This window comes from Ipomoea triloba, chromosome 8, assembly GCF_003576645.1.
Source record: "Ipomoea triloba cultivar NCNSP0323 chromosome 8, ASM357664v1".
Taxonomy (NCBI): Eukaryota; Viridiplantae; Streptophyta; class Magnoliopsida; order Solanales; family Convolvulaceae; genus Ipomoea; species Ipomoea triloba.
Window position 1 is genome coordinate 10,383,048 of NC_044923.1, and position 13,348 is coordinate 10,396,395.

Sequence of the window (13,348 nt, forward strand, 5' to 3'; positions counted from 1 at the left end):
TGAGGAATTAGAATTGAAATGCTGTCTTGAAAGAGATCTTGTATCTTGTTGTCTTGTAAAAATATACCAACATTAGATTTAGAATAGATATATTCGTATAAATAAGTCCAAGAGAGGATATTGTACATTCCAAACTGTCAAGTATTCAACTGACCGGCCCCTCTATTCATTCTATCTTAGCTTGCTTAAAATTTCAGAATCCGTTAAATTTTATTCACCCTTAAGTCTAGACTTTAATCTTTTCAAATAGGAGTATGAAGTCATATATTTGTACATTGAATAAAAGAAGTAATATAATTATATTAGTTCTTATCGGGGCCGTTCCAATAAAAATTTGGGCCCTGTACCATATCTTATATTGAACTTTTTTTTTTTCGAGTAATTTTTCTATATATAAATAATAGTTGTTCAAAAAGTTGTATCAAAATATAAATATTGTATAAAAAATACATATAACATTTTATTTAAAAAGTGACATGCGTCGTGCACATTTAGACGCGAAATCATCAATCAAACTTTTGATATCAACTTCTTCCAAAAGCTTATTTTCAATGGAGATTAAAGATAATCCATTGATTCTCTCTTGCAACATACTTGATCGTAAGTAATAATTATATTACTTGGCTTTTCAGACCCAGATGTATATTTTCTAGAAGACATAATTATAAAATCCTAAGAACAAAAAAAATTTTATTTAGAAACTTTGAATAAATAATTAATCAAAAAATAATTAAATTCTTAAAACAATAAACAAAAATTATAAAAAATACGTAATTTATTTGGTAAGAGAATTGAAAAAACTTGAGACTTGAGAGTTTGTGTGATCAAGAAGAATTGAAGAATAGATCTACGAAATTACCGAATTGTGGATTCAAGTATTGAAAAACTGTCACATTTAACCTAGCTAACTGATACTAGATGAGAACTGAATAAATTATATTGAATGAGATGGTTCAAAGATACAACTTATAGAGATATATATAATGAGAGAATTTCAGGGATACTAGAATAAGAAAAATCCTAGAATAGGGAGTCATAATCTGACTTAAATACATAGATTCCTAATATTGGGTTTTAATTTATATATATATATATATGGTTGACTTTATATGAGACAATACCTTCCCGTGAGACAGTGCGACATAGTCTACTTAGTAAGTTTTTACGTCTTACTTTTCTAGAAGTAATAGGTTAATATCTAACTCTAACTCAAGATAGGCGGACACAAACCTAAAGTAAATGAATAGACATAATAAATGCAATTGAGATGGATAAAAAGTCATAGTCAACAAATACATATATACACAGTACAAAAATATCATAATCATCATGCATGCATTCATAAATATATGAATATGAATCACGGAATAAGCTAATAAGTAAGATATTTTGTTAATTTAGCCGTAATTTAATTTGGAGGGCCCGCACAGGTAGCACAATTAGTATTTTGTGCAATGATAAGATTTAGTTAGCAGCCATGAAACCCTCTCTACATGCACTATAAATACTCCTATATCTGCAGCACAGAGATTCATCCCAAACTAAACCTACTGTACTTTTCATTATTGAAAATGAGGAATTCTGCTGGTTCAGTAGTTTTTTTATGTTTGGGTCTTATTGCTGCATTCTCCCTAGGGTTGAGTTCAGCCCAAAACTGTGGATGTGCTGCCCGCGGGTTGTGTTGCAGCAAGTTTGGGTATTGCGGCACTGGAAACGACTACTGCGGCGAAGGATGCCGAGAAGGGCCGTGCTACGGCAGCTCCGCTAACTGTGGGTGTGCAGCCCGCGGGTTGTGTTGCAGCAGGTATGGGTATTGCGGTACTGGAAACGACTACTGCGGCGAAGGGTGTAGAGAAGGGCCGTGCTACTCCTCCCCTGGAGGCGGCGGAGGCGGAAGCGGAAGCGGAAGCGGGTCGGTGTCTAACATCGTGTCAGATTCGTTTTTCAACGGAATTGCCAATCAAGCGGGTCCGAGCTGCGAAGGAAAGGGGTTTTACACGCGAAACTCATTTCTTGAAGCCGCCAAGTCCTACCCCAAGTTCGGAACCACTGGGAGCACCGATGACATTAAGCGGGAAATAGCTGCGTTTTTCGCCCACATAACTCATGAAACTGGACGTAAGTTTCTTTAATTTATATATATTAATTTATCAGAGGATTATTTAATTTCTAAGCTACTTTCTTTAATCTCTCATCCGATCATATGCAGATTTGTGCTACATAAGGGAGATCAACGGTGCATCCAGAAACTACTGTGACCCCAACAACAGACAGTACCCCTGTGCACCCGGAAAGATGTACTACGGTCGTGGACCTATCCAACTATCCTGGAATTACAATTACGGTGCCGCCGGTCAAAGCATCGGTTTCGATGGCCTAAACAACCCAGATATTGTTGCAACCAACCCTATTATTTCCTTCAAGACCGCCCTATGGTTTTGGATGAACAATTGTCATTCTTGCCTCCTGTCGGGTCAGGGTTTCGGCTGCACCATTCGAGCTATTAACGGCCCGCTTGAGTGCAATGGCGCTAATCCTGACACGGTTACCAAGAGGGTTAATTATTACACCAAGTATTGCCAGCAGCTTGGTGTTAATCCTGGGAATAATCTCAGATGCTAGATATATACTTAAATATTACACTCTGCCACCTGCCAATGTAATAAATACTAGATATATACTTGAATATCTAGTATAAATTAAATAATATATGATCAATAAGAAACTAAGTAATGTATGTTTTATAAAAAAAAAAAAAAAAAAAACATCTATCTATAGAATCTAAAATCTAATAAGAGCAATAAGCTAATGAAGTTACTTAGCTTCTTTAACTCGAATAAAAATTGCATGTGTTACTATTATATGTGGTATATGAAGTACTTCTTTTTCTGTGTATGTGTTATTTGTGTTATACATTTACTTCTTCTTCTTTTTTCAAGTTTTACTCTTCACATATTTTGGCATTTTCTTTAACATTATTATGGCTTTACTGTCCCGTTTGAAAAGATGAAGGGTACGGTGGAGGAATGCGGGAGGGGGCCGGGGCCGGTGAATAGAGTTTAATGGATTCTGAAATTCTACACACGATAGAATGAATAGAGCTAATGTACATGCATGTGTATTCAAGCTGATCAGCTCATCGATGTATTTACGAGATGCTGGCATAAAGCAAGCTTAGATAGAATGAATAGAGGGCCTGATCAATTAAACACTTGAGAGTTTGGAATATACGGCATCGATGAAAAATGATTGCTTTTCACGAAACGTATAATAAGCAACAAAATATATAAGGGATATGACAAAAGCAAAAGTTAAAAAGTATAATGCAAATAAGTCTTCTCATTTTTCCTAGGTGCCCCCAGCATTCATGACTTTATTTAGTCCAGTTTCCGTTCTTAATAAGTTAGCCGGAGCAAGCAAGATCTCCCCGCCTCCACCTTTATCCCACCTAAAGTTAGCAACGGCTATTAATGGTATATAAGGGGCAAGGTTGTGTAACAAAATCATCTTTTGTCTGGGANTGACTGCTTATGATTAAAACTTAATATTCAAGTCTGTTGTGTCTATCTCAACATAGACCTTCAACCTTGTCAAGTCTATCTCAACATAGACATTTTAACCCTGTCAAGTCTATTTCAATATAGACATTTAACTCTGTTAAGTATATCTCAATATAGACATTTAACTCTGTCAAGTCTATCTCAATATAGACATGTAACTCTGTCAAGTCTATCTCGATATAGACCACCTTTAAAGGCTACAGAGTAGTTAAAGACATAAATCTTATAGTTCAAAAGGAACATCATGCTTCTCATATATTTTTACTCAATTGAACATCTGGATGCCAATGAGTGCTCTAGAAAGATAGCTCATTATCTTTCAGAAAAAGGTGGTTAACCTTTTTTCACTTAAATAGGTAATTTCTTTAAGCTTATCTCAATATAGACTACCCAAATTGGGACGTGAAATCATTAAGAGCATTGTATGCTCACTCTATCAATTATTAAGCGGTGAATTCATTAAGTCCGTCTCAATCGGACCACCCATCTCATAGGGTTATAAATTCATTAAGAGATGTAGCTCAACCTCACCAGTACACAGATCATTAGAATGACCAATTAGTGTACTACTTTGTGATTCTTTCCATGGCTTCGTTTGACCACACAAGTGGGATCCACCATGAATTCATCACCTTTTAGAATTTAAGTCATTCCATCAACAATTCAACGACTAATCTCATAATTAGTCTTTCACTATTAACATAAGTTGATCAACTCCATTAAACTTACGTACACTTTGACGAGTATTTTATTTACTCATAAATAATACCCTAGAGATTTTCATGTTTAACATGAAACATTCCCTTTTACCATTATTCTCGGTAAAGTAAAGAAACTTATAGAAAGGAAATATAAAGAGCTGATTACCCCCACAATGCAGCGATTACAAGTATTCTTCTCAAAAGTACTTGATATTTTACTCATATTGATCTTTGGTGCCCAACATTGGCTCCTGAGCAGATCGACCTATGCAATCTTTATAGCAACTCTGCACTTGGTTAATACACTCTCAATAGTGGAATATATTTCAACCAAATTGGTTATCTTAAACCACTAAGGTTTCACTATATAAAGGAATCCTGGATCTTCAGGATCTCCCAATTAATATTTTAAATCATATATACAAATACTGATTGCCAATAAGCCACGAAGATAATATTGTTTGCATGTTGCATGTTGCATGTTGCTTCAAGTTGAACAAAATAAAATAAATTTCACATACTTTCTTGAAAAGTAAATCTCATACTCAAAGATTATATGCAAACAGGCATTTATTAGAGAAAGGTTTATCTACAAAAATTTCATCAAAATGAAATTCAACATCTATAACTTTAGCATTCAAAGCTATTTTATTTCAACTTCACAATTTCCCTTCACCACATAACTCATATATAGCATTGGTATAATGCAAATCAGTACACATTTAAATTTATTCTCATAGTACCCTTTTGTTAATAAAAGGCAATTTAAATCAACTTAAGCAATGCCTATTACAAAGCTTTGGTAGCATGTAAAAGTCAATCTCATTTCAAGTGAGGGTCAAGTAGCGCATCAACTAGCCTGCATGACAAAAACCCTACTTCTTAAAAACTCCCAGGTCGAGTGGTGAAACCGAAGTTTACTTAAAAACCACCTTCCTAGATAGATTATTCAAGAATAATGACATTTCCATGCTACCAACACAAGGTGAAAAGCTTTTGATATATGCTTATCATGTTTGACAAACATTCTCAGTACACAAGTCAAATATTTCAAACTATGTAACTGTATCTCATTAAACAATTCATATTTCTTTGTGCAAGTCACTATTAATTGTGTTTATTAATATGCAACAACGTCATTAGCATTCAATACATTGAAATGACAAGCACTAATAGGCATTCAAAATTTACACAACCCAACTAGTATTTAGTACTAATACTATCCCATTTCATGCGAGCTTTTAGAGGCTAGAGCAAATAAGAACTACTCAAAATAACTACTAATTAAGGGAATGATATACTCATCTTTCTCCGTCAGATTGACCTCTGTGAATTTTACCCTTGCGATGATAGCACTGGGATGCTCGGTGTCCATGCTTACCGCACACGAAACAACATCCTTGATTTTCTTAACTTTTCCACTCCTTCTGTTGTTTTGGATAAATCGGGTATAACAGAGGGAGTCATCGTACCGAAAGGTTGACTATTGTCAAAATAACGCTTTTAACTGTTGTGAACTAGAGACAACGTCAACTTATTCTTACACTCTTTAGGAAAATGATAACAACTAAACCAGAAAAAGATGTATGTGCCGTGTTACAATAACACTGCCTTAAAAGCGTTATTTGCCCGATAACGGTGTAGTTAACAATCCCGGCACGCTTCCGACAGGTTACACAAAATAGCTGAGCTAAGTTTACACCAACTGTAGCCCAGGCGAACCTCACTTTGCTCAGACAATGGGACAGAGAATTAAAGGGGAGAAAGAGAGTTTAATGTTTTGTGTATTTGAACTCTTAGATAATCTCACTTAAATAGTATAGGGCAAAGGATTATAACCACATACCACCTAACAAATCTTGACCACTTATTCAACTTGTGGTTAAGACTAAATTACCAAGATAATTTAGAACCACAAATATTTCATGACTTGCATTTTTTCCAACAGCTTGTACTGTGTACATAAGATTTATCTTTGCACAACCTTCAAGACATCTTTTCAAAGATGGCATGTATCTTCCTTGAGCTTCGAGCCCATGTCACTACTACAAAAATATCATATAAGTATAGCTTAACACTACACCTCTTAAAAAACGTGTAGTGAATTTCCTAAAGTAAAAAAAAAATGACACTTTTTCTCCCTATGTTATGTGCATATAGCACTTTTCCCCCTGTATTATTAAAGTGACAGTTTTTCCCCTTAATTATTTTAAAAGTAGTAGTTTTCCCACTGTAATGTTAAATTGACATTTTTGCCCTTAAATATAACTATTTCATTTATTTTTATTTTCCAACCAATTATTACTAATATGTATGGAAGATCACGGTTCGATACGAACCTAATCGAACACTGTAACAATTGAACTTAAATAGTATGGACGATTACGGTTACAATTCAGAATCGAAAAAATAAAATAAAATAATTGTTGAATTTAGACTATTTTTAAATAAGAAATAAAATTATAAAAATAAATAAATAAATAAATAAATTTTGATTGGCGGCTCAAAATCAAAATTAGAACCGAACCGTACCGATTTATCAAAGTAAGTGTTTGATATTTTCACTATATATGATTGTGGTTCAGTTCCAATTCACGGTTAAACAATTATTTAATTTTATTTTTTTGGTTATGAATCGTAACCAAAACCGTCCATACTATTTCGGTATGATTGCTACAGTTTTTGGTTAGGTTCGAACCAAATCGTGATCATCCATACATATAAGTAATAATTTGTTGGAGAAGAAAAATATATGAAATAGTTATTTTTAAGGATAAAATTACCAATTTAACATTTCAGGAAGAAATTTTTCCACTTTAATGGGGAAAAAGTTCTATATGCACATAACATAAGGGGAAAAAATGTCATTTTCCTTTTAAAAAAAAATAATAATACCTACTTTCCGCGGCACCCGCGTGGAAACTCAAGCCTTTTTCTCCCCCATCTCGACATTTAGATCTGAGAAGAGAACCACACTTAGCCATTTCAAACACCGCGACATTCACCTCCATTTTCTTCAAATTTTCCGCGCCGCTGCCGGTCCTCCTCAAACGAGACAGCTGCCACCGTCGTTGACACCGCTTGTCCGCCATTGTCGACGCCGTCGCTCGTCCTGTTGTCCTCTCCTCATCGATGCTGCCAAACGCCACCTCCACCGCCGGTAAGTTTGTGTATATATATTTTTATTTACTTATTTCTTTTTTATTTATTTATTTTTAATTTTATTAGTATATTTGATTTATTTCCTCGTTTTTCTAATTTATTTCGAATATTATGATTATTGTGATATATATATGAACTTTGAATATTTATCTTCAATATTTGTGTTTGATTTTTTAAAATTTTTTTTGAATTTTAATAATATGCATACACGCCCATGAGAAATAATAAAAATGTACCTTCGTAGGATATGTACTACATGCAAACAAAATAATAAGTAATATATATATATATATATATATATATATATATATATATATATATATATATATATATATTTTAATTCTGGTGAGAACAATTCTTTAGGTGTGGATGTGAGGAGAAATCTAAACCATTAATTTGCAAGATCTGATGGATGAGAAATCAAGTAAAAAATGAGAGGGGTCATTTTCATAAATATTACAAAATTTAGTTTATTTCAACCGTTAGATCTACTAGATCAATGATTTAGATTTGTCCTCACGTTCTCACCTGGGACATAGTTCTCACCTGATTAAAGACCGAAATGCACCACTCAGTATTAATAAATGCACCACACAAATAACATTGAGTGGTGCATTTCGTAACATTGAATGGTGTAAACCGTACGGGAAGACGCGGCCACATTTGAATAGAAATATATACATATATATATATATATATATATATATATATACACACACACACATATATATATATATATATATATAGCCCGTAAGGGCAGCCTGAGTGGCAAGACCAAGACGCTCGCGGCCGTGAGGTCCTGAGTTCAAAACTGTCTGCCACCCGGGTTTGAGCCGGTCAGCTATGGGCAACCTAGGCTGGTTAACCTCCTTGTGGTCCTTTGCCGGCTAGGATCACAGGGCGAGGGTTTACTCACATACTCGGAAGAGGAGTGGGGTTTGCCTCGATAAACCCAATATATATATATATATATGAAGTACTTCTTTCCCTGTGTGTTATTTGTGTTAATTAGTTATACATTTACATTTTCTAGCAATAAAATGAATTTGGAATATAGGACATACGTAGTGGATATAACAAAAGCAAAAATTAAGGAGTGTAATGTAAATAAGTGTGATTTGCGGTATACATTTACTTCTTCTTTTATCAAGTTTTACCATTCACATATATTTCTTTGAGTGAATTCCTTCTTTGGTCCTACTTTTATTGGCCCGTTTCAAATTTTAATCTTCTTTTGTTATTTTTGTCACATTGAGTCCATATTTATTAGACGTGTTCCACTTTTGGTCTAGCTTTAAGTATTCCGTCAAATGGCCGTTTGAGGCAGGACTTATTCTGTCTTTTTACTCTGGTCTCCTCTCTTTACCCTTTCAACCTTACCCAAGTAGACAACACATCAGCGTCTCCCCCTCAATGCCCCAGATTGTTCCTCGTCTCGTCTAGGTCTTATCTTGCCCCTCTTTCTGTCAACCCCAACTTCAACGTTTTAGTCTTTTTAACTCATTCTTTATCTATACATGTATACAATATAGATCGATATGAATGAAGACATTCAATATATATATTTCTCAGCTGAGGAGTGAAGACCGGAGTAGATCTCTCCCTCTCTTTTTTGTCTGAATATGAAACACACCCGGAATCTGTTGATTTCCTCGATATCTCTACGCATTGTTTGCTCCGAACATTAGCGTTAATCCAAGCTTATCCTCTTGTGTATTGGGGCCTGGGTTTTCATTCGGGCACAGACAATGAAGCGGAAGGTGCGGCCACTCTTCAGCGTACTTCTGTTCATAGCTCTCGGGGGACGCTTTTCGTCCGGGTCACTTTTCGGTATTGCTCTGTTCAGCCAAGAATCGGGAACCCATTTGCGAAAATGCCCAAAGATGTAGTCTTTAATGACACCCTTCTCAAGTATGTGAATCTTGATATTGGGGAGCCCAAAGATAAGTAATGGAGCTGCTGGACATGAAACCGCAGAGCAAATCAAAGATCTACATATTGCAGAATGTTAGAGGTTCAAGCGCGTGACTAGCGACGAGCAGTTGATGGGAGACAAGTGGGTGAGGAAGCAATCCCAGGAGCTACCTATTAGCACGAAACGTGGGGGCAGTTGTTGCAGTGCTTGAGCATCGAGGGGTTGAGCACCTGGGTTCAAGAGCTTCAACTTAGTGTTCTACGAGATCCACAGGACATAGAGCACTTGGGTAATTAGCAACGAACAGCTTCAATCGGAGCAATTTACTAAGAAAAGAAATCTAAAATGTGAAATACGTACGGAGGATTCGAAGCAAGTTGATGCGGAACGAGGAAGACAACGATGAAGCTGTGCATTGGTGATGAAGGAAGACGAAGCTGATCTCTTAAAGATGAAGGAAGAAGACGTGGTGATGAAGTTGTGCGTTGGTTCTACTGATCTAATATCTTATAGATCTAATCTTAAATAATAAGAAAATGACATAAACATACGACGTTAGTTCTATATAGAACTGACATCTTATGTCTTTATTTTTTTAAAAAAATATTTATTAGATCTTACGATTTTTTAAAAAGTTTTTAGAACATACGACGTCGGTTCTATATAGATCTGACGTCACGTGTCAGAAGCTCGATGATCGACAAAAGATAAGCATTAAATGCATTGGACTTGACTGATATGACTAGGAGAAGATAGGATCAAAAGATGGAAGTTCGGTAAGGCACGAGTTAAGGTCAGCAAGGAAAAGGCTCGACCCCGAGTTGCAGGTACTTTTCTGAGTTGTCTTCGCGTAACTCGAGAAAGTGAGGGACTGGGGGGTAAAAAAATAACTTTCTTAAGTAAAAGCGAAGAAGAAGCGATGAGGTGTGAGGAGGATAGGCCAGTAGCAAAGGACGAGTTATCGGTACTTTTCCGCGTCGTACTTCATGAACTCGAGAAAGTGAGGACTGGGGAGTGAAAATTTTCCTAAACATGAAGAAACAAATGCATTTCCCTGAGCCGTGCTTTGTGTAGCTCGGGGAAATGAGTGACTAGATGATGGGGGATAGACTAAGGCTCGTTATACCAAGAGCTCAGCGTAGGTAGAAGGGATGATTGATGAAGAGGGAAAGCGAACTCGGAGGAAAGTGTGATGATGAGTCGTAGGTCGGCCGAAGATCAGTCGCTCAGTTGAGGGATCGTTAGAGAGGTGACAAGGTAGCTGAAGATCTTAGACTTAGAGTGATTGAACATTGCTATTGAAACAAATAATTAATATGGAGGAAAGGACGAGCTAAGGAGCGAAGTGGGATGAGTCAGCCCAGACCGACCGAGAGGTAGACCAAGGCAGAAAGGGACGTGCAAGGAGAGGCGGAGCATGAAAGGCGGTTACAAGAGTTTCCTAAAAGGGTCAGGCGACGGAAGGCGGGGATATGGAAGGAAGGTCGAGATAGATTAGGAAAATGCCTAAATGTAATAAAGAAAGAGTTCCTAAAGTAGTTTAGATGTTTCTTAAAGGAGAAATCCTCTTAGCTTGTATAAATAGGGGTTCTAAACCTCGAGAGATGCTTATCATGTTTGACAAACATTCTCAGTACACAATTCAAATATTTCAATCTATGTAACTGTATCTCATTAAACAGTTCATATTTCTTTGTGCAAGTCACTATTAATTGTGTTTATTAATATGCAACAACATCATTAGCATTCAATACATTGAAATGACAAGCACTAATAGGCATTCAAAATTTACACAACCCAACTAGTATTTAGTACTAATACTATCCCATTTCATGCGAGCTTTTAGAGGCTAGAGCAAATAAGAACTACTCAAAATAACTACTAATTAAGGGAATGATATACTCATCTTTCTCCGTCAGATTGACCTCTGTGAATTTTACCCTTGCGATGATAGCACTAGGATGCTCGGTGTCCATGCTTACCGCACACGAAACAACATCCTTGATTTTCTTAACTTTTCCACTCCTTCTGTTGTTTTGGATAAATCGGGTATAACAGAGGGAGTCATCGGTGTTATTTGTGTTAATTAGTTATACATTTACATTTTCTAGCAATAAAAAGAATTTGGAATATACGACATATGTAGTGGAAAATGATTTCTTTTCACAAAACGTAATATGAGGGATATAACAAAAGCAAAAATGGAGTGTAATGTAAATAAGTCTGTGATTTGTGGTATATATTTACTTCTTCTTTTATCAAGTTTTACCATTCACACACTAGTAACAAAATGAGTCATTTGCCTATTTACTAATTTACAATACGCATCTTTACTGATAAAGACGCATATGACACTGAAGCTGAAAGATAGCAACTTTACGCGTCTTTACTTGGAAGCCGCGTATAGTGTTTAGCAAAAATAAACAAAATTAACAATAAGCATTATTAAGACGCCTATTGTTATATTTTTAAAAATAATTAATTTTTACAACAGAAAATTCTATTGCCCAATAATTAATATAATTCAAATCATTAAACATAAAATATAGTAAATAGGTGAATAATAAACACTTATCAGACTCACTTGGTGTTTAACTAAAAATTTAGTAGATTAATGAGCCAACCTTCCCCACATAGTCACTAGCTTCTGCTATAAGACAGATGACGTTCATTTCAGGTGTCAAAAAACAACCAAATGACTGCCCAGCACTCCTATGAATCTGCATGTTATAAATTTGAATTGTTATAAACCAACCTTCCCCACATAGTAATTAGCACAGTCAATATTATAAACCAACGACCTTCCCCACAACCTGTGAATCTCCTTAAGTATAGTCCCATGCTTTTTTTTGGATTGAAAATGTGGTCAGCTTCTAAGGGTTTTGAAAATTTTGATTGTTGAAGGATGGAGAGTGTTAGATTAATGGGTTGGTTAATTTTGTCCTTAGGAAGAAATTCCAATTCATTCATGATAGAATGTATGTGTGTGTGTTTTCTTTTTCTTTTTTCAGAAATGGTGTTTAAGCACAAAAAAAAAAAAATTAATGATACGAGTTTTGACTATATTATTAAAGACGGGTAAAGTTTTGTAAATATCCCACCGCAATTGTTTTTCCTTACTTTAGGAGTCTTTAGTCATAACTAAAGAAGTGTTACAAACTGAAAGTGTATTGTGAGTCTTGAATGTACAATTTATCTTTTAAGGTTCCAACTTTATTTTAAAAGAATTATTTATCTGAAAAAATTAAACAATTAAAAACAGATAAATAAAAACATAAAACAATAAAGCAATAAAACGGAACCAGACACCAGAATTGTTTACGCAGTTCGGAGCTCCACTCCTACGTCTGCGGGGCACTTCACGTCAGCCCAATCCACTAGATGATCACAAGGGTTACAAAGAGTCACACAACAACCATCCTACACTAATGGTTACAAAAGGTACTCCTAGCTAAGCCTTCCTCATCTTCAAGCTGATACTGTGCAAGTTATCAAGGTTCACCAACACGGCCGAACCTTCAAATAAGCAACCAAGCTGATAAGAACACATGAAGTAATGTAAGAAACATGTATAGAGTTCTCTTGAAAATTCTGGAATAATAGAGTGATCAATTCGGTATAAATATTGTCGTTAAAAGTGTAAATAATCCCATGAGTTTGAGCTCTATTTATAGTCAAACCATTAACCAAACTATCCTCAATTTGTGTAGCTGAAATCCACTCAAAATAAGCTTCAACCAGAAGTATAGATCTGAGCAAAGATAGTGGATCATGAACACTAAATCTGGTTTGAATAAAACTGCCACTGGACTGTCAGTGGCGCTTATCCAGACTGTGCGAAGATATCTCTGCCTTTAAACCAGGGAACTGACAAAACTACCTAATAAAATAACCTATGTTTTTGACTAATAAACCAGAGAACTTATAATATACGTTTTATAAAAAAAAAAAAAAAAAAAAAAAAAAAAAAAAAAAAAAAAAAAAAAAAAAAAAAAAAAAAAAAAAAAAAA

General features: G+C 35.2%; 1 protein-coding gene across 1 annotated transcript; it reads left to right on the forward strand.

The window, feature by feature from the left end:
• The first annotated feature begins 1,551 nt into the window (after positions 1–1,551).
• Positions 1,552–2,650, forward strand: LOC116026809 (chitinase 5-like). The gene is made up of 2 exons (XM_031268209.1): positions 1,552–2,118; positions 2,210–2,650. The coding sequence occupies exons 1-2, from the start codon at positions 1,572–1,574 to the stop codon at positions 2,620–2,622; spliced, it is 960 nt and encodes a 319-aa protein (XP_031124069.1). The 5' UTR covers positions 1,552–1,571; the 3' UTR covers positions 2,623–2,650.
• The last annotated feature ends 10,698 nt before the right edge of the window (positions 2,651–13,348 follow it).